Below are 23,175 nucleotides of genomic sequence, written 5' to 3'. Positions count from 1 at the left end.
GCCAGCCAGATGGGAGGAGGCATCGCCATCATCCACAGGAACACCATCCGTCTCACGACCAGCACCGACAACACCCTGACCAGCGCCGAACACCTGCATTTCCAGATCCACACCAACCCGAACACCACCCTCAGAGGCACCCTGATCTACCGACCCCCTGGACCACGCACACAATTCAGCGAGGACATCGCCGACTTCATCAGCCCGCATGCCCTCCCCTCCGCTGACTACATCCTCCTGGGAGACCTCAACTTCCATCTGGAGAACAACAACGACCACAACACCAGCACCCTGCTCGACAACCTCGCCAACCTGGGACTCAAGCAACCGGTGTCCACCCCCACCCACCTCGCCGGACACACACTCGACGCCGTCTTCTCATCCAGCACAGACATCGACTTCAGCCACGCCACAGAGCTTCAATGGACGGACCACAGCTGCGTCCACTTCACCTTCAAGAGAACGACGACCCACCATCACCAGCAACAGACCGCCCGCAGAAGCTGGAACAAGATCACAGCAGACCAGCTCGCCACCTCCCTGAGCCAGCACCCTCCTGCCAGCTCAGCGAACCCCAGCCAGGCCGCCGACAACCTCACGAAGTGGATCAGCAACTGCGCGGACGAACTCGCCCCGCTGAGGACCCCGCCTAGCAGACCCGGCAGCAAGAAGGCCCCATGGTTCACCGACGAACTCAAGAGCTCCAAGAAGAACTGCCGAGCCCTCGAGAAAGTCTGGAAAAGGGAACCGACACCGGACAACAGGACCTCCTACAAACTTGCCACCCGGAAACTACACCAGCTGATCCGCGCCGCCAAGAAAACAGCATTCAAGGACCGGTTGGACAACAACGCACACAACTGCAAGGAACTCTTCAACATCGTGAAAGAGCTTTCCAACCCCAGCGCAGGAAACAACGACATCACCCCATCGCAAGACCTCTGCAACTCCCTCGCCTCATACTTCCACAACAAGATCACGGACATACACAGCAGCTTCAACAACCAACCAACGCACACCATGACCGACCAACCACCCCCCCCCACCACCACCCTCCACGCCTGGACCCCGATCAGCACCGAAGACACCATCCGCACGATGAACTCCATCCACTCCGGATCACCGACCGACCCCTGCCCTCACCACGTCTTCAACAGGGCCGACGCTGTCATCGCACCCCACCTGCGAGACATCATCAACACCTCCTTCGACACCGCCATCTTCCCTGAGAGCTGGAAACACGCCGAACTCAGCGCTCTACTCAAGAAACCAACAGCGGACCCCACCGACCTCAAGAATTACCGCCCCATCTCGCTTCTCCCGTTTCCAGCCAAAGTCATCGAGAAGACCGTCAACAAGCAGATGGCCGCCTTCCTCGAGACGAACGGATCCCTCGACCCCTCACAGTCCGGCTTCCGAGCCAAACACAGCACCGAGACCGCCCTCATCGCCGCCACCGATGACATCCGAGCCCTGATGGACAATGGAGAAACAGCGGCCCTCATCCTCCTAGACCTCTCCGCGGCATTCGACACGGTCTGCCACCGCACCCTAGTACGCGCCTCAGCAACATCGGAATCCAGGACAAGGCGCTGGAATGGATCATCTCCTTCCTCGACGGAAGAACACAGAGAGTCCGCCTACCACCGTACAAGTCAGAGGCCTCCGAAGTCATCTGCGGCGTCCCCCAAGGATCATCCCTGAGCCCCACCCTCTTCAACGTCTACATGAGCCCCCTCGCGGCCATCGTACGCAAACACAACCTCAGCATTATCTCCTACGCCGACGACACCCAGCTGATCCTCTCCCTGACCAACGACCCCGCCGCCGCCAGAGCCAACCTGCACGAAGGGATGAAAGAGGTAGCCGAGTGGATGACGACCAGCCGCCTGAAACTGAACTCGGACAAGACGGAGGTCCTCATCCTGGGCTCCTCACCCTCCGCCTGGGACGACTCCTGGTGGCCTCCCGCCCTGGGCACCGCACCCAAACCGACAGACCATGCACGAAACCTGGGCTTCATCCTGGACTCCTCCCTCTCCATGACCAGGCAAGTCAACAACGTCTCCTCGGCGTGCTTCAACATCCTACGCATGCTACGGAAGATCTTCTGGGGGATCCCCACAGAGACCAGGAAGACCGTCACCCAGGCCCTCGTCACCAGCCGACTGGACTACGGTAACGCCCTCTACGCCGGTACCACCGCCAAGCTCCAGAAGAGACTCCAGCGGATCCAAAACGCCTCAGCCAGACTCATCCTCGACATCCCACGATCCAGCCACATCTCCGGACATCTGAGAGACCTTCACTGGCTCCCCGTCAACAAGAGAATCACCTTCCGCCTCCTCACCCACGCACACAAAGCCCTACACGACCAAGGCCCGAGCTACCTCAACAGCCGAGTCAACTTCTACGCTCCCAAACGCCACCTCCGATCAGCCAACCACGCCCTCGCCGCCGTCCCCCGCATCCGAAGAGCGACTACAGGAGGAAGGTCCTTCTCCTACCTGGCCGCCAAGACCTGGAACTCCCTCCCGTCCGACCTGCGCCTGACCCAAGACCACCTCTCCTTCAGGAAGAAGCTGAAGACCTGGCTGTTCGAGCAGTAGCGGCACCCCCCCCCCCTCAGCGCCTTGAGACCCTACGGGTATGTAGCGCGCTTTATAAGTGTCACTGATTGATTGATTGATTGATTGTTGGCACCCTGCACCCACTCACTCCTGTTCTGCTAGTGGTGTACTGTTGGAGCTTCCTTGGACCCTGCCCAGTGCTTGCTTCAGCCCCTGGAGACAGGCCCCCAAAGCTGTTGTTACTTACCTGTTCAAAATAACTTACCTGTAAGCAGCATCTGTCTGATTGCCCCAGTCTTCATTGAGTTGTATTGGGCACCCAACACCGTATTTGGGCCCTGCACCCAGCCGCTCCTGTGCCGTTGGTGGTGTACTGTTGGAGCTGAACTGAACCTTACCCAATATCTACCTTAACTCTTGAAGACTGGTTCTGTAAGTCAATGTTACCTACAAGTATGCTGAATGTTTTCTTCCTCCCATAGGTAAACATTGCAAAGTCTGAAAATTGCACTTTCTACTTTTTGCATTGAAAAGTATTTGTATTGAAAAACGTATTTGCCTGAGACGAAGTTCTGTGGTTCTTCAAAATAAAAATAACCAAGTATTATTTTTAACATGTGTGTGCCTCATTTATTGCCACTCTGTGTACAATAAATGCTTAGCACTGCCTTCTGATAAGCCTAACTGCTCGCCCTCACTAACCACGTTACTATTATCTACTTTTGCCTCTGTAAACCTCTGGGGGTACACTGGACTCTGCACACTATAACTCTTTTTGGGATAGTATATCCTACAGTAGCTCAGCAATATGGGGACAGGGAATGACGTGGTAGAATGCTGGAACTATTGATATGACTGCAGTGGGCCTTTGAGACTGTCCTGCAGATTGGAGGCAAAACAGGTAGACAATATGCACATTTAAACTGTGAAACTAAATATTACACACTATATTCTGCGTGAGCCACAGCATCTCAGACTGATATGGTACCATTCCTACACAAGACTACAATGACCTGATTTGAGCAACAAGTAAATGAACCTTGGTTCACTGCATCTGTCAACAGGAAATGGTACCGGACTGATATCCACCCAGCACTACTCCTATGCCATAGAGCATAAACTCGCATCTGCACATCATGTGATGCTGTACTTCACACAAGGCAGCCTTATTTGACCGCCAGCGAGGCCAATCTATGCAGCAAATCGGATGCTGCATTGTCTTTGTTGAAGTATTACTAAATCCATCCCATTATTTCTCAGAGAGAATGTTCTTAACGCACAGATACTCGCAAACGTATTTTTCTTTTGCTTTCTTTCTTTACATGGAAAAATCAGTTCAAGCCATTTCATAGCAGCACGTACTACATACAATATGGGTAACCTCTAGTCAAAGGACATGATGTACATATATACCACATTACATGAGGAATATAGGGCTATACCATTCCCTAACCTTCATAATGACCACTGCTGTTTCTTGCAGCATTGTGCTGCTCACTGTGCCCTTAATTCTATGGTTCGTCTGCCTTGCATTATCTATTTATTTCACTGACTCTCATTCTCCTCTAAGAAGTGCTGGCTTTCACTTACCATAAATCTCTGATCATGATCTTCTGTGTTATCAGGTTTTCAAAATGCAAGTAAGTGGTTGTTATTGTGCAACAAAGTATATTTCAATTATTTATATTAGTAGTAGTTTAAGTACTACTATTATTAAGCTTACATTGCGTCACATACAGCAGTGGGCTGTCTCAGATTGGTTGGCAAACTCTATTGTCCTGAATGCAGTGGAAAAGAAAGTAAGTTTGTTGGATGAGGTTCCTTAGAGAACTACCGAAGGGGAGATAATTGTCTTCTTTAGCCCTTTGCTGAGGGTTGGCATTCAAGCATTATTTGCACTTACCTTAACGGGTCTTGGTCTGTCCGGCTGTGTTACTCTTAGGACCAGTAATCCTGCAATCGACAAGCCCATAGAGAACCAGTGGTTGAAGCTGAAGAAATTGATAAGCCTGAACAAGTCTTCGACCAGGAGGTAGCCCATGACCAACAAAGCCTAAAATGGAAATACAAAGCCCAATTTCAGTCAGCTTATTCATCACATTACTGTAAAATTAGGAACACCTGGTTTCAGCTAGAAGCATTCACTTCATTTGTGGACATAAACATTACAGAAAATCAGCATATCAGATTAGCATTTAGTCTCCAACAGACACATTTGGCCCAAAGATTGGTGACCATCTGCTGTGTGATGTACGAACAGATGCTTGCTATATGTGCTGTGCTGGCTTTAGAATTCTGTACACTTTACCCCTGCTAACCTGGAGTAAAGTGTGTGTGTTCCCAATTTAAACATGGTTGGATTGGCTTCTTTATATTTGGCACATTTAACATGCCTAAAAGTCCCTAATATGAAGTGTAAAAAATTGCACCTTGGGCAAGTAAATGTAATGACACTAGTGGACTGCAGTACTCTAGGAAATGACCATCTTTTGTGTGATGTACCCTCAATTCTTTTACCCCATCTGCTTTACTGGCTGTAGAACTCTGTATGTGCCACCATGCCAACCAGTAGTAAAGTGCATGTGCTCTCCCTTTAAACATGGATTCATTTGCTTATCCATAACAGACACAATACAGTTGCCTGTATGTCCCTAGCATATGGTGTAGAAAGTGCAGCAAGAGCCTGGAAGTTAAATGCCACTTATGGACTACAGCACCTACTGTGCTTTCCACTACAGTGACAGTGCAAGCATATCGCAGGTCTCCCTTGTCTAGCCTGAAGACTGTAGTGTAAATCTTCTACTGTAACCTGTCAAAATAATCCTTTTGACAGAACTAAACTTTAAAAAAATACTATTGCCACCCCAAGTAGGTCTTGCATTCCACAAAGAAGGGTGCATGGTATTTAAAAGCAGGTTATGTACAAATTTAAAGTTAACTTGTCCGTATAGTGGCTAACAGCCAAGGCTCTGGCTAGCCAATAGGAGACAATGGAAAGTGATATAAAATATGGATTCTGCTATCTATGGATTGAGACAAGCTAGAAATATGATTAAACCACAAAAGTTCAATTAATGGTGAAGTTGCATTTTTAAATAAGTATTCAGGAAAAGTAACTTTGCAATGTTATATTTTTCCTGCCTGAAGCCCCTGGAAGCTAATCTGCATTTGCTCTCTAGCAGTATTCCAGTGGGAGATTAGCCCTGATCAAGTTTCAAAACTGCTTCTAGTGCAGAGACAATGGTTTGGGCATGGGGAGGAGTTTTTCTTCTCCTGTAGGAAGAGCAGTTGGGCTGTACCCAGGAACTCAGGTTACATCAACTGGGCCTCCCCATCATAACCGAATGTTAGATGACTACTGGAAAGCCCCCAGGTTTTGTTCTTATAGTCAAGCAGCCACCAAGCCCAGTTGAAGGGGATCTTCCCCCAGAACTGGTTTGAAGTGACAGCAGAGGAGGGAACTACTCTTTACCCTGCCTACCCCTCTGTTTAGGGACACATGCATTACACAAGGGGAGAGGGGTCTGGTTATATTGAATTTTGTCAAAGAAGGACACTGCGGGATTGCTTGCAATATTACAAACAGGCACTGCTGAAAATATAAGTAGGGTAACCCCTGGGAACTTTTATCCCATTGGTTAGGGAGTGGCCTGAAGTCATCCACACTCACTAGTCAGTGCCAGGTGTAAATGTGGCATTCCAAGGCACCCTACTGAGAAAAGCATTTTGGAGCAGAGGAAGAACAGAAGAGGACTAGACCTGCTGTCTAGGACCTGAGAGGAGCCTTGAAGGACTGGACCTGCTCCCTTTTGTAATCTGGATAAAAACGTGGACTCCAAGGGTAAGTTGACTGATCTTTGGTGTATCTATTGGGCTACAAAAATCTACTAATGCTCCCAACCAATAAGCACTAACTGGACCTGACCTGACCCCTGCTGGTGGGCTCTGCTGAAATGAGTCTTGCCTACGAATTGCTGTTTGGAACCCTTGGGGTTGTCTAACTTAACCTTTTGGACTTTCAGACCTCTAGAGGACCAGGACAACCCACCCCAGCCTGTCTGACAAGGTGTCACTATGCTTGGCTAACAAATCAGGGGGAATTTATACTAACTTTTCACTTACCTCAACAAGTTAAGTTGCTCTGCTTTGTTGCACAAAAGGAATAGAGCAGAACTGCGCCATATTATCAAACATATAGCACTGAACATCTTTCTCCTGGTGCACTCTTGGCTGCCTTGCGCCAATGCAGGCATCTTTGTGTAATGTCGCAAGGGTGTCTGAGATGTGGTTAGGATAGTTTCTGTGCAGGAAGGAATATCTTTCGAGGCAAAAAACATCTTTTGAAGTGATTTCCACTTTGCCTGTGTGCTGAAGAATTTAGTATACATGCAAAGAGGACACAATGAAGGGAAATAAAGGTATTTCTCCTTATTGCGCACGCCTCAGGTAGGTGCACTATTTTGGTGCAAATTCTTGCACCTTCCATGTAACATCTAGCATATTCAAGGTAATGCAAAGCAAATAAAGGCAGTACTATGCACTGTGTCCCATTTTTTTTTTACAAAGCCATGTGAAGTCATGGAAATCGGGATTTGCATCAGGACTGTGCGAAAAAAAGTGACGCTACACCGGTACAAAATCTTATAAAATCTGGGCCTAGCCTCCTCCTGTTCAGAACTTCCCTGCAGCTGGATATCTGGTTTAGTGGGTCTTCGGCAAGAAAGTATCTGACCTCGTAGAACTCAGAACAGGATACAGCAACAGCCTTTCCCCTCTAAAGGATTCTGAGCTCCAAAAAGAGACTAAGTCCAAAAGTAAAAATCTTGACAAGGCGATGTCGCCAAAAGCATTCAGCTGGTGAGTGGCCTTTCCTGACAGGGAAATTTGAATTTCTGCTGTTCAGAACTTTTTCCTGCCTAAACCAATAGATGCAACTGTACTTCTGTATTACAGAAAGATTTCCTTGGATGCAGTCTGCTGCCTTGCCTCACTGAAGAAATTTGACTTACGGAAAAAAGATGAAGTCCCAAGGCAAAAACTCTGACCTGGGAAAACCTGGATGGTCTATTGAACCAAGGCTCATTCAAAATCAGCCTCAAATCACTCTTAGGTCCTGGTCCACCATAACTATTAACTACCAGAAGCGCTTTGCACTTTTTGTGATATTTCTACATAAATCTTTAAACATTTTATACATCTGATTCCCCTATTGGATTTGCTTTTCATTTTTAGGGATATTTTATTCAATAGATTGTAATTTATTTTTCCAATACAGTTTGGGATTTTCATTGCTATATGTTTTGACACAATTACTGTTTTGGTACTACATAAATACTTCATACATTGGCGTACGTTAAGCTTGTCTAGTCTGCTCCATAGCTACCAGGGGGTTAAGCTCAATTTGATGACACTGAGAGTTCACCCTGACAAGAGTTGTGATTATTCCTTGAGATGGGCAGTTGCCCATCCCAAATAATAAACCGATTTGATAGAAGCACCTATTGTGCCATCCAGTAAGTGGCAGGGTAAACATGGCTTCTCGTTTACCCTTTGTGGCCTGACTGCTGTAGCATAGACGGCGTAGAGCAACCTGACAAAAAAAACCTTTTTGACAGGAGAAAACCTTCCTTTTGATTATTATTAAGTCACACCTATGCAGGTTATGCAAAGTAGGATGCATGGTATTTAAAGCTGAAATGTAGAAAGTTAATGTTACCATGTCCCTACAGTGACAAGACCCAAAAAAACAAAAAACTACTTTCACTGTGGCAGGCCTAGATGTCCTATGTAGAAAACCAGAGTATCGATTAAAATAGAAAAACTGTATCACAGGAATGGGACCAACCAGAAAAATAATTAAACAACTATTTAATGGTTATATAAATCCAATTCAATGGTGTAATCAGATTTTAATTAAATATTAAAGAAACATAACATTTAGTTACTACTTACCCCCATGAACTGTCAGAAAACTAGTAAGCATATGGCTCTACTATCTCAGCCCTTGTTCAGCCTTCAATCGGTGTGAGAGAGGTGAAATGTTTCCCAGGAGCAAACAATAGGCTAAACTTAATGGTCCGTGATGACTTTTCTGACATTAAACAGAATATTCAGAGCAGGGCTATTGGCATCCTGTGAACCAACACTGTCCAATCCTTTATTACAGGCCTGTTGAGCCATGAATATTACTTGGGGCACACGTAAAAGAGAGAGAACAGGGTGGTAATATAATTCTTGTGGATCTCCTGTCCGGTGCAGAAGGACCCTGCTTTTTTTCCTACCAGAACGCTCTCTGAGTTTGTTGTGGGTACAATGCCTGCTTCAAAGTGAATTTAAGTGTTAGATGTGGGAGGACATTAGTATTATTACGGTACACTCCCCATACACACTCCAACCCCTCAGATCCTAAGTTTAGTGTGACCAAAGACTTTCTTATCTTGAAAATGCCCTGACACATGGCATTTCGGACCTGATTTAAGTGAGGCAAACAGAACAGGACCTACTCAGGGGTGGGTTTGACTGGCCCAGAAAATATTACTCATAAAAAAAATAGAATCCACTATAACAGTGGAGGTGATCCCTACTGTGGTGGGGAGCACAAAGAGTTGTTTGAATACCCCTCACACACCAACAGGCCCCTTGGTGTCATGCTTCATCATCGGGGTCTTCGCACCCCTCTACGGGATGCGGCGTGCTGCGACCGACGACTACGTGGGAGCACTGTCTGTGGACTATGTGTGAATGTGTGTGGGGTAATGAATGTGAGTGGTGGAGTGGTGAAAGGTAAAAGTTAAAAAATACCTGGCTCGTGGGGTGAAAAATTAGACGTTAATTAAGCCCGCGGCTGGTATCGTTAAAAGGGGTGCAGTGAGAGGTTGCTAGTGTATAATTATGTACATCAACCTCATTTGTGCGTCAACATGGACATATTTCAGAGTATAGAAACTCCTTCTTCAGGACAGGATTTGCACAAAGATCCCCACCTTACTCACATGAATGTAAATGTTAAAGTGTATTATACAAAATGGGCGTGAACTATAGGTGTTTATGTACCTAGTCTGTAGTTCAATTTTGTAGTCTCTCTGCGCTCATTTGGCGTGTAGTCAAGACCTGGAGGGTGAAAAACAAAGTAAATACTTTTTGCACAGTGGTACATAGCTGTCATGCAGGTAACAATGACCTTGTGGACAAAAAAATGTATATGTAGGGGGTTGCCGATTGCCTCCAAAGATCGTGCACCCGGTAAATAAAGGTGACAAAAATAGGACAAAGACATACAGATATAACACACAACACACATATTGAGTTCATGTTGATCCCCTAAGTTCCTGTAATGAGGGGGTAAAGATAGTAGGGAAAGGGTCTTACTTCATGTTAATGGTTAATATGCCTCATGAGCCTTTTGCGTGATATTGGGGGTTTCCATCATGCTAAGTTCAGTGATCTGTAAACACGAGAAAACTCTGTTTTAGGTTCTTCTACTTACAGCGTGGTCCTGTAGTCCTTCCTCATGTAAGATGTTATTCACAACTCACGGTTTCTGCAGGATGCAATGTGCCCTCCTCCCCTCAACACGGCTCCGCTGGTTATGCCGTTGTCGGGAAAGGGCACTCCCTTTTATACACCTGCGTCCCTTCTTAATTGGCAATTAGTCAGCAAATTGAAGGCGGATGTAAACCCAAACATGGGCCGATCGTATTGCCCATTGTCGGCAGTGCGCGAGTGACCGCAGTGCCGGTCCCGCGCATGCTCACTTGTGGTAGTAATGACGGTCGTCTGTCGCGCATGTGCTGAGTCTAGATACTCACACAATGCCGGTAGTGACAAACAGGGAGACAAACCCGTGTTAGTTTTATTGGAGATGCATCCTCCTGATTGTCCTCGGTGGGCTCAGCGTTGGTTGGTGACAGTGTATTATGATTCAAATTAAACCAATGGTAATCACGTGAACATACACAGTGCAAAACAAGGAAATTGTGCATAGACAAATGAAATAGCACTCACGCTGTGGCTGGCATGGTTCATTACTTAATCACAGCCTAAGTACCAAAATCGAGAGTGTGACCTTCAAGTTGAAATGTTCTGAGAGCATAGATACAGTCTCTATCATGATACAGAAGGTGTTTGACATCTATGGGACACCTTAAAGGACATCATATAGACGGTCAATGTGTGGGTTGTAATGTGTCTTTGATGGTCCCATAAGGATGCGGTTAGGTTAACAGAATCATGGATGATAGCCACTCAAATGATGGTCAGTGGGTAGTGCAAAACCATTACCGACCATGGGGTTGTTTAGGGCTTGGTGTCAGTTTTATCTTATCGCAATTGGCCCCAAGGTATGGCATCGTTGAGGCCTATTGTGTCCGTGCCCAGACGGAAAACCCACCTTTGCTCTTTTTCAAAAAGGCCTGTTTCGGACGGTAACTGCTCGATGATGGACCAGTGTAGGTCATTCACACAATGCTGCTTTTCCAGGTAGTGAGCTGCCATCTTTGTTGTGGCTTTTTTACATCTCACGTCGCTCTTGTGTTCGTTCATCCTTATTTTTGCCGCCCTCGTGGTCATGCCCACATATTCCAAACCGCAAGGACATGTGATCAAGTATACTACGTTCCTGCTGTTGCAATTCGTGAAATTGCGTTGTTCCCACTGACTTCCATTCCTGAAAGTGAGGTTTCGGCTCTTTTTCGTGAGGTGGCAGCTGCTACAGTTGCCACAGGGAGGGTGTCCTTGTATCCCTTGTAGCCTAGGCTGATGATTATGCACAGTCTGTGGTCTAGTGTGCACCAGGATATCCTTAAGATTCTTGCCTAGTCTATGGGAAAAGAGTGGTTTTTCTATATCTAGGGCTCCGCTAGTCAGTATTCTCCAATGCTTGTTAACCATCTTTGATACTTGGTTTGAATGTGAGCTGTATGTGGTAACACACACTGGTCTCGCCCGACTGTTATCTTTTGGGGTTTTGTCTTCAAGGAGGGCATCTCGGTTGTTATTTCGTGCCCTCTTCATTGCTTGATTTATTACCCTCTCCGGATATTGTCTCTGTCTCAATTTCTCTTTGAGATCCTGGGCTCGTATTTTGTATCTGCCTATGTCGCTGCAGTTGCGGCTTAGGCGGAGAAATTGCCCACATGGCAGGTTTTCTCTGAGATGACGGGGGTGGAAACTGTCGAAACGTAGCAGACAGTTCCTTGCTGTTGGCTTAAAGTGTGTCTCTGTTTTGAGGAACCCTGAGTCATGGTAGATGTTGAGGTCCAGGAAGACCATGGATTCACTGGACATGGAGTGGGTGAACTTCAGGTACGCATTTTGATTATTTAGCCATGTCAGAAAGTCTGTGACTGACTGGCTATCCCCTTTCCAGATGACCAAAACGTCATCAATATATCGTTTCCAGGTTTGGATTTTATTTCTGAAGGGGTTGTCCGGATGGAGAATCTTGGTGGACTCCAGATGGTGCACATACAGTCCCGCCAGGCTCGGCGCGAAAGTGCTACCCAAGCTGGTCCCGTGGCATTGCAGGAACAAGGTGCCCTCGTACTCAAAAAAGTTTTTGGTTAAGGCGGTGGAGATGCATTCCATCACTACCCCTCTCGGAGTCTGGTATTTCCAGGCGTTGGAATGTAGTACTTCCTCTATGATGAGGAGAGTCTCGTCTTGGGGTAGGCTGGTGTAGAGACTCTCCACATCTAAACTTACCAACATCTGGGAGTCCGGGTCAGTCTCAGGAAAGCGTCGGCAAATTTTGACAAAGGTTCCAGGATTGACATGATCCCAGATACTATTGGTCTACCTGGTGGGCTGGTTAGACTCTTGTGAACCTTCGGTATGCTGTAGAAGTACGGTGTGCGGGGGTTCTTTTGTATTAGAAATTCCACTTCTTTTTTGGTGAGCCAGTCGTGTGCTAAGGCCTCCTCCACCATCACCCCTATCGTAATGCGTAGAGGTTCTGTGGGGTCACTGGATAAGATTTGGTAATTTCTCCTGTCAGACAGAAGTATCCTGCATTCCTGGTCATACGCAACTGTGGTTTGAATTATCACAGCTCCGCCTTAGTCTGCTGGCTTGATTGTCAGTTCTTTATTTTGGGATAGTTCCTTTATCGCCTCACTCTCCTTCTTGCTCATGTTATGGAAGTTATTGTGATTGGTGGTGTCCAGCTTAATGAGTTCCACCATCAGAGCTTTTTCGAAAGCCAAAACTTCAACCGGGAGCGCATTGTCAGGAGGTGTGAATGTTGACTTGGGTTTCAAACCTGTGTCTGAACTGTCAGTGATAGTTTCACGGTTGCTAAAGTATGCTCTTAGTTTTATGCTTCTAATGAAGTCCTGTACCTCAGTGTGTAATCGGAAGGAGTCCAATTTGTTCGTGGGTACATACCCAAGTCCTTTGTTTAGTACTTGGTTCTGTAGCTCTGTGAATGGCCATGGCGTTATGTTAATCACTAAGTTCCCTTCTTGCTTGTGGAGGCCTGGTTCGCCAGGGCCCCTGTCATGCTCCTGGTGTATACCCTCAGGTCTGTTTCGTCTTCTGGTTGCCAGGTCACATTGTTCCCTTTCTTGTTCCTGCCTCTGCGGGGTCCTGGGCCCCATTCTAAAAAAGATTGTTGGTTATTGGCTCCTCCCGAAGGAGCGGGTGCCCATTGTGGGTACATCGGCCCCATTGGTGGTGGACCGTATTGGTATTGGGGGTACTGATGTTGGCCTTGGTACGGGTTGTATTGAGGCGGACCTTGGTAAGGATTAGTTACTTACGTGTAATCCTAGTTCTCTTCCAGGGGTATCCTCATCAAAGTCATAAGCATTAGAATATTCCCGCGCATGGGTGGGAATATTCTAATGCTTATGACTATTGATGAGGATCCCCAGGAAGAGAACCTCTCCATCCCCTTTGACATGGGTATTGGGGTCTTTGCTGTCTGTATCCTCCCCTTTGGTATCTCTTCTGCTGGTAGTTGCCAGAATTGGAACTAGAAGAGCTGTCATCCGAGCCTACACTGTCAGTGTCGCTCGCGTTGTTCATTGCTACATAGTCTGCTTTGGTGTATGGATAGGCCCTCTCTGCTGTGAAACGATCCTTGTCCTTCTTAAGTTTGTTAAACGTACTCTGTTTCAGTGCTATTTCAAAGTCAGACATCTGTTGATTCAGTTCCTCAAGCCTCTTTTTTAGGGCCGTTGGTGAGATTAATGTTTTTAGCTGAACCTCTATCTTTTGAATGTCTACTTGCGCTATTCTTGTGGCAGTTTGTACGATCAACACAAGACAATCCCTTGTGCTGTGCCAGGAGATTAAGGACCATGCTTTTTTGAAAATAAGATCGTCCTGGAAAATAAAGGGTTCATTCTTCACAATGAGACCCTGTGGGGCTATCTTGTTTCTCAAGTACTCCGTCATCAGGAGTCCGTGTAGTGCTGCCCTGATCTGGGTTTTTCCCAGGTTGGTAAATTCATCCCAATCCGCCACTGTGGGGCCCGGGTCATTACTGCTCAATCTTTCAAAAGGATTCACGGCTGTTAGTATTCTGTCGATGTCTTCCTCCCCAAAGGTGAGACCATGCTCGTCTTCCATTGTGATGTTCGTCAAATGTGAAGGAGCGATGTATGGATGAAACGTGTGTTTGGTGTGTGTCTATGTATGTCCAAAAAACTCACACAGCTGTACGCTGTCTAGGATATATTCATAACAAAGGAGGGAGGGAGAGAAAAAGTGGATTCAGTCTCCCCAGGTATGATTCATAAACAAAATAGAATCCACCATAACAGTGGAGGTGATCCCTACTGTGGTGGGGAGCACAAAGTGTTGTTTGAATACCCCTCACACACCAACAGGCCCCTTGGTGTCATGCTTCATCAATTGGGTCTTCGCACCCCTCTACGGGATGCGGCGTGCTGCGACCGACGACTATGTGGCAGCACTGTCTGTGGACTATGTGTGAATGTGTTTGGGGTAATGAATGTGAGTGGTGGAGTGGTGAAAAGTGAAAGTTAAAAAATACCTGGCTCGTGGGGTAAAAATTTAGACTTTAATTAAGCCACCGGCTGGTATCGTTAAAAGGGGTGCAGTGAGAGGTTGCTAGTGTGTAATTATGTACATCAACCTCATTTGAGCGTCAACATGGACATGTTTCGGAGTGTAGAAACTCCTTCTTCAGGACGGGATTTGCACAAAGATCCCCACCTTACTCACATGAATGTAATTGTTAAAGTGTATTATACAAAATGGGCGTGAACTATAGGTGTTTATGTACCTAGTCTGTAGTTCAATTTTGTAGTCTCTCTGCGCTCATTTGGCTTGTAGTCAAGACCTGGAGGGGGAAAAACAAAGTAAATACTTTTTGCACAGTGGTACATAGCCGTCATGCAGGTAACAACGACCTTGTGGACAAAAAATTGTATATGTAGGGGGTTGCCGATTGCCTCCAAAGATCGTGCACCCGGTAAATAAAGGTGACAAAAATAGGACAAAGACATACATATATAACAAACAACACACATATTGAGTTCATGTTGATCCCCTAAATTTCTGTAATGAGGGGGTAAAGATAGTAGAGAAAGGGTCTTACTTCATGTTAGTGGTTAATATGCCTCATGAGCCTTTTGCGTGATATTGGTGGTTTCCATCATGCTAAGTTCAGTGATCTGTAAACACGAGAAAACCCTGTTTTAGGTTCTTCTACTTACAGCGTGGTTCTGTAGCCCTTCCTCATGAAAGATGTTATTCACAACTCACGGTTTCTGCAGGATGCAATGTGCCCTCCTCCCCTCAACGCGGCTCCGCTGGTTATGCCGTTGTCGGGAAAGGGCACTCCCTTTTATACACCTGCGTCCCTTCTTAATTGGCAATTAGTCAGCAAATTGAAGGCGGATGTAAACCCAAACATGGGCCGATCGTATTGCCCATTGTCGGTAATGCGTGAGTGACCGCAGTGCCGGTCCCGCGCATGCTCACTTGTGGTAGTAATGACGGTCGTCTATCGCGCATGTGCTGAGTCTAGATACTCACACATGCACATGCGCGGTAGTGACAAACAAGGAGACAAACCCGTGTTAGTTTTATCGGGATGCATCCTCCTGATTGTCCTCGGAGGGCTCAGCGTTGGTTGGTGACAGTGTATTATGATTCAAAATAAACCAATGGTAATCACGTGAACATACACAGTGCAAAACAAGGAAATTTTGCATAGACGAATGAAATAGCACTCACGCTGTGGCTGGCATGGTTCATTACTTAATCACAGCCTAAGTACCAAAATCGAGAGTGTGACCTTCAAGTTGAAATGTTCTGAGAGCATAGATACAGTCTCTATCATGATACAGAAGGTGTTTGACATCTATGGGACACCTTATGACCGGTAGGTAAAGGACATCATATAGACGGTCAATGTGTGGGTTGTAATATGTCTTTGATGATCCCATAAGTATTTGGTTAGGTTAACAGAATCATGGAGGATAGCCACTCAAATGATGGTCAGTGGGTAGTGCAAAACCATTACCGACCATGGGGTTGTTTAGGGCTTGGTGTCAGTTTTATCTTTTCGCAATTGGCCCCATAGTATGGCATCGTTGAGGCCGATTGGGTCTGTGCCTAGACAGAAAACCCATCTTTGCTCTTTTTCAAAAAGGTCTGTTTCGGACGGTAACTGCTCGATGATGGTCCAGTGTAGGTCATTCACACAATGCTGCTTCTCCAGGTAGTGAGCTGCCATCTTTGTTGTGGCTTTTTTACATCTCACGTTGCTCTTGTGTTCGTTCATCCTTATTTTTGCCGCCCTCGTGGTCATGCCCTCATATTCCAAACCGCAAGGACATGTGATCAAGTATACTACGTTCCTGCTTTTGCAATTTGTGAAATTGCATTTTTTCCACTGACTTCCATTCCTGAAAGTGAGGTTTCGGCTCTTTTTTGTGAGGTGGCAGCTGCTACAGTTGCCACAGGGATGGTGTCCTTGTATCCCTTGTAGCTTGGCTGATGATTATGCACAGTCTGTAGTCTAGTGTGCACCAGGATATCCTTAAGATTCTTGCCTCATCTATGGGCAAAGAGTGTTTTTTCTATATCTAGGGCTCCGCTAGTCAGTACTCTCCAATACTTGTTAACCATCTTTGATACTTGGTTTGAATGTGAGCTGTATGTGGTAACACACACTGGTCTCACCCGACTGTTATCTTTTGGGGTTTTGTCTTCAAGGAGGGCATCTCTGTTGTTATTTCGTGCCCTCTTCATTGCTTGATTTATTACCCTCTCCGGTAATTCAAACCACAGTTGCATATGACCAGGAATGCAGGAGACTTCTGTCTGACAGGAGAAATTACCAAATCTTATCCAGTGACCCCACAGAACCTCTACGCATTACGATAGGGGCGATGGTGGAGGAGGCCTTAGCACACGACTGGCTCACCAAAAAAGAAGCGGAATTTCTTATACAAAAGAACCCCCGCACACCGTACTTCTACAGCATACCGAAGGTTCACAAGAGTCTAACAAGCCCACCAGGTAGACCAATAGTATCTGGGATCATGTCAATCCTGGAACCTTTGTCAAAATTTGCCGACGCTTTCCTGAGACCACTTGTCCAGACTACGGACACATGTTTGAAGGACACAAAGGCTGTCCTCCAGTTATTAAGGGACCACCCTTTTGACCCAGACTCCCAGATGTTGGTAAGTTTGGATGTGGAGAGTCTCTACACCAGCCTACCCCACGACGAGTCTCTCCTCATCATAGAGGAAGTACTACATTCCAACGCCTGGAAATACCAGACTCCGAGAGGGGTAGTGATGGAATGCATCTCCACCGCCTTAACCAAAAACTTTTTTAAGTACGAGGGCACCTTGTTCCTGTAATGCCACAGGACCAGCTTGGGCAGCACTTTCGCGCCGAGCCTGGCGGGACTGTATGTGCACCATCTGGAGTCCACCAAGATTCTCCATCCGGACAACCCCTTCAGGAATAAAATCCAAACCTGGAAACGATATATTGATGACGTTTTGGTCATGTGGAAAGGGGATAGCCAGTCAGTCACAGACTTTCTGACATGGCTAAATAATCAAAATGCGTACCTGAAGTTCACCCACTCCATGTCCAGTGAGTGCATGGTCTTCCTGGACCTCAACATCTACCATGACTCAGGGTTCCTCAAAACAGAGACACACTTTAAGCCAACAGCAAGGAACTGTCTGCTACCTCTTTCAGATCGTAAACGGGAGTTCCTCTCCCCCGCGCCCTGAATTACAGGAACAGCAAGTAAAAGCAATCTAAATTGGTGCACCTATTTTTAATATGTAATTTTTAAATGTATGTTTGTCTAATTACATTTGGTAGCCGTATCGTTATGAGACACCATCTCACCTAGGCACCCCTTAGGGTCATCCTATTTGTTGTTCACTATATACGACGTGCCTTAATAGTGCGGGCCCACCACCGCCCCCCCCCCAGCAAGCCGCAGTGTTTATCTACCCACTTGGTAGTGCCTTGACCAGCGAGCACAAAGTGCTTATCCTGACATAGAATGCCTAAATCAGTACGTGCATGCTATGCTTTTCGAACATCTGTCACTTTATCTGGCACCAAAGGAACTATCATGCATGACACCCAACTAATCGCGTTGCCTGCCAATTCCAAAAGAGCATCATATATGTTGTGTATTGTTCCTCCTTTTCTCTTGCAGGTTTTTTCTTGCAGCTGTGCAGTGTCTGTGAGTATACTGTGAGTATACAATCACTAATTTTAATTTAAAATTGTTCTCCTTTTTCCACACACCTTAGCGCGTGTGTAGGATAAAAATCACCTGTGGTACTTAATTTTGCCACTCAGTTCACTTACTCTTGGTCCTGAAGAAAGTCCCGCTCATTTTTCAGAAGGGATTGAAACATGTCGACCACATAAGTCAGCTCTTAGTAACAATTTTTCTAATTGTAGCTGCACCACATATTTTAAAACAATACCCTGGGCCGCCAAGAATAAAATTGTAGGTAAGTATTCCCAGAGGTATTTTTTAACATCCACCTTCATCCACATCACACGTTTGCACGACACCTGCTCCGCTGTAGTCAGGCGTAGAAGCACAACCAGGCGGCACTCTGCTGCCTGGTTGGACCCTGATGATGAAGCATGACACCAACCAGGTTGGTGTGTGAGGGGTTTATAAACAAGACCCATTGGGTCCAGTCAGAATGCCATTATTTAATGTGACTCTAAATAGCAGTAAATACTTCTATACATAGTGGGCCAGTCCACATTGATTCTACATAATACATTTGGGGACAGGACGCGCCCCTAAAAACCCTTGCTCTCCCTTTTGATTATCCTACATGTTATATATGTATGTCTTTGTCCTATTTTTGTCACCTTTATGTATAGGGTGCACGATCTTTGGAGGCAATCGGCAACCCCCTACATATATATTGTTTTTGTCCACAAGGCCATTGTTACCTGCATGACAGCTATATACCACTGTGCAAAAAGTATTTACTTTGTTTTTCCCAGAAAATATTACCACATTTGTTAGAGTGTGCCTAGATGTCACCCCACCTACTAGCTGGTGGCAAGCATACATGTGATACCTTCAAACACCCACATCAGAACACTTTCTGGACCTGTGTAGATCAGAAGAGGACTGGACTGACTGAGTGTCAAAAAATGTAGCTAAGTCCTCACATTGAGAGAGTTGGAAATAGTGGTGGGTGCTTTAGCTAAAGAGGGATTTCTAATATCGTTCAGCAAGGAGAAGATACCTTTGGACAGATTATTACTGTTTTTGATTTTTACGCAAAATAATCAGTGCATGATTTTTGTATAGATTTATGATAGGTCTTAATAGCTGAACGACATTGTGTCTTGAGATTTGGATCATATTTGCATCTCCAGGCATGTTCTACAACTTTGCCTTATTTTCTCATCAGGGTTAGGCTCTCATTAAATTAAGGGCTGGTCTAAGTTATGCGGCAAGGCGTGAGTTTAGAAGGGATATGTTCATCGAGAGAGTGTGTAAGCCATTTATGAAAGCAGCTATTAGCCCCTTCAAAATCTCCAGTCAGTTGGGGCGTTTGGGAGCGGAGGGAGGCTGAGAGGAGGTTTGTGTCTAACTTATGCCAAGGACGTTTTAAGATGAGTTTAGGGTGGGTGCGTGAGGGTGGATTATCATCGAGGAGTGCCTTGGAAATAAGATAGTGGTCTGTCCATGCCATAGGGAGAGGGGCAAGGACCTTGATAAAAGGTATGTTAGAGAAAAAAGGATCTAAAAGGTGGCTGGCAGAGTGTGTGAAGCTGGATACATATTGTAGTAGTTGAAAGGCTGCAAGGTCCGCCAGAAAATTGGTAATCGCACCATCTTGGTAGTCCTCCAGGTGGACGTTAAGATCCCCAACGATATTAAAATTTGCGAATTTAGTTGCCAAGATGGTAATGGACTGGGTCAGTGATTCTATAAACTTTTTTGATGGTCCGCGGGGGGAGGGGTCCACCTTCACAATCTACAATTGTCTCAATAGTGAGACTGTAGGCATATTTGGTTTTTACAAATGATCGCTATACCGCCTACGCTGCTGTCCTCTCTATTCGGTACCTTTAAGGACTATCCCAGAGGTAACGCCATCTGTGGCTCAGCCACCGTAGCAGAGGTAAGTCTCTGTCAGAAAAAGGACATTGGGTCCTTCCTCCTGGATCAGGTCAAACACATCAGCGTGATACTTTACTAGAGAGCAGCAGTTCCGACTGAGGAGTTTAAAGGTGTTGGAGGAAGGCATTGCAACATGGCCCTCAATTCTGAATTTATATTTGTAATTGCAGTGTTCACAACAGAACATGCAAAATGAGTCCCAGACTTGTTTAAGACAGGGGTTCATAGTGGTTCTCAGTGAGTGAAGTTCCTCTGGGTATACCTGTCTGTGGGTGTCTGAATGTGCAGAGTGCCTGGCGCCGTCCAGGCACAGATCGGTTTACCTTTGGCAGCGAGCGGAGCAGCCGCTGCGCGCATCCGTGCTGCGACTGGCCTGAAATGGCCGGGTGCACAACTTGCTCCTCCCGACCTTGCATCTGATTGGGCAAGGCCACCCAATCAGTGCAAGCAGTGCCACAGGCGGACATAACCCACAAACGAAGTACCACAATTAATCACAAAGAAATGCAAGATTTTAAAGTAAGATTAAAGTGGGACCGTAATCTACGCCCGCTGAGACTCATACAACATTACATGTTACGACAATTCTTTACTGTGACTTTCCTGGTAAAAAGATCTGATATATATCTATATATATATATAATTCACATAAAAAACTAAAGGTTATAGGGATGTTATAGTTAGGGTCTGATTTTACTGATACATAACCAGATAAAATCAGCTGTTATAGTTAACTGAGTTAACTATAATTCACGCCCCCTCAATGCACTGCTTATAACCTCACATTTTACATCACTCATTACATGGTCAGTGGCATCCCTGATGACATCAGTGATGACATCACCCAGTAACTGTGAGTTTAAAAAAAGTTTGAGTGTTAAATATATATACCAAGGTGTATTGGTGAATCCGTGGGTGTATGAGTGACTGCATGAATGACTCAGTGGGTGTGTGACTAATTGTATAAGTGAGTGATCAGGTGTCTCAGTAAATGTATAGGTAAGTGACTTGTTTAAATGTGTGTATCTGTATGTCGGTTGATGTCTATGGGGGTGTATGAGTGTGTTAATGGGTACATGAATGGCTATATGGGTGATTTATTGGTTGTCTGACTACCTCTATGATAGTCTGGGTGTCTGTGTTTGTAGGTGAGGAAGTGGATGACTGCCTGTATGGATGAGTGAGGGGGCGAGGTGTGAGGTGGAAGGTTCCAGGGGGGGCTTCTTGGCCCCCAAGGTCCCTCTAGAGCCAAGCGGACTTTATCGCCAACCAGTAGTGTGATGGGAGGCACATTTGTAGAGTGTGGAGAAAGGTGGCGTAGCCCTTCACAACTTCACATCAAACCTGCTGTATGGGACCAACTGGAGGTACCAGAAGGGGTAGTTGGCCCCAAGCACATCCTTGGGGGCCAACTACCGCTCCTATTACCTCCAGTAAGTCCCACACAGCAAGATTACTGAGTTCTGATAGCAGGCCATCCCCCCTTTCTGCGTCACTCTACAAATGCTCCTCCTTGTGTGCTCTTAGTTGGGGATGAAGTCCCATTCGCTGCTGAGAGTCCTTAGGGGCCAACTAGCCCTCCTATTATCTCCAGTAAGACCCATACAGTGTGAATGCAGAGATGTGGCTGGATGCTACGCCCCTTTCTCCACCACTCTGCAAACGTTCTTCCTGGCACACTACTATTTGGGGTATGAAGTCCCCTTACCTCTTGAGGGTCCCTTGGGGCCAACTAGGCCTACTGTTACCTCCAGTAAGCCCCACACAGCTGGAATGCTGAGAGGTGATCAGAAGCTACACCCCCTTTCTTCACCACTCTGCAAACACACGCCTCCTTGTGCACTGCTGCTTGGGGAATGAAGTCTACTTTAGTCTTGAGGTCCTCAGGACACAAGGGGACCTCATCGCCCCACCAGCAGTGCGCCAAGAGGTGCATTTGCAGAGTGGTGTAAAAAGGGGTGTGACCTCTGACCACCACTCAGCAATCCTACTGTGGTGGGCTTGCTGGAGGTAACAGGTAGGCTATTTTGCCCTCAACGACCCTCAGCAACGAAGGGGACTTCATTCCCCAACCAAGAGCGCACCAGGCTTTTATTTTAGGAAGGGAGGATGTGTGCCCCCCCTTCCTTTGACTCTTTTGGGCCCTGGGGACCCCATCTCCTGGGGCACCTACCCAGGCTGATTTCGGCCCCCATCCCCTGGGGCTCAGCCATTTTTTTTTTCAATGAAAAGGAGGGAGGTGGGCCGAGCAGCCCTCACCCTGGCAATTTTCGGCCCCAGGGACCCCATCCCCCGGGCACGGCCATCTCCTTTTGGACCGCAGAGGCAGCCTGAAGGGCCCTGCGGTCCCAGCCGGCTTCCACCTCCTTTGGGAGACGGCATTGCTCTTTTTCCGCAGGGTGCTGCTAAGTGGAATGGCATAGAGTGGAGTGGTGTAGAGTGGAGTGGCATGGGGTGTAATAGCATAGAGTGGAATGGCGTGGAGTGGAGCGGCTTAGAGTGGAATGGCATACAAGTGAAATACCATAGAGTAGAGTGAAGTGGCATGGAATGGAATGGCGTTGAGTGGAGTGATATAGAGTGTCTAGTGTTGAGTGGTGTAGAGTGGAATAGCATAAAGTAGAGTGGAGTAAAGTGGAGTGGCGTAAAGTGGAATGGCACAGAGTGGAGTGGTGTGGCATGGGGTGGAATAGCATAGATTGGAATGCTGTAGAGTTGAGCGGCTTAGAATGGGATGGCCTACAAGTGATTTACCATAGAGTAGAGTGGAGTGGCGTAGAATGGAATAGCGTTAAGTGGAGTGACATAGAATGGCTAGAGTTGAGTGGTGTAGAGTGGAATAACATAGAGTGGAATGTGGTAGAGTGAAGTGGCGTACAGAAGAGTGGTATAGAATGGAGTAGCTTAGAGTGGAATAGCATGGAGTGAAGAGGTGTAGATTGGAGTGGTGTGAAGTGGGTTAGAGTGGAGCGGTGTAGAGTGGAT

At 46.5% G+C, this 23,175-nt stretch overlaps 1 protein-coding gene across 1 annotated transcript in view; it reads right to left on the bottom strand.

Moving 5' to 3' along the window:
* The window catches only part of LOC147724410 (Y+L amino acid transporter 2-like), a 507,321-nt gene that overhangs the window by 27,336 nt on the left and 456,810 nt on the right, over window positions 1-23,175 (bottom strand). Inside the window, exon 8 of the mRNA XM_086918041.1 lies at window positions 4,474-4,623. Coding sequence (XP_086774167.1) covers window positions 4,474-4,623 — 150 coding nt within the window. The remainder of the gene's footprint in view (window positions 1-4,473; window positions 4,624-23,175) is intronic.

This window comes from Lissotriton vulgaris, chromosome 4_1 (genome assembly GCF_964263255.1).
Source record: "Lissotriton vulgaris chromosome 4_1, aLisVul1.2, whole genome shotgun sequence".
In the NCBI taxonomy this organism is placed as follows: domain Eukaryota; kingdom Metazoa; phylum Chordata; class Amphibia; order Caudata; family Salamandridae; genus Lissotriton; species Lissotriton vulgaris.
Note: the sequence above shows the minus strand (reverse complement) of the source record. Positions and strands in the feature narration are given on the sequence as shown.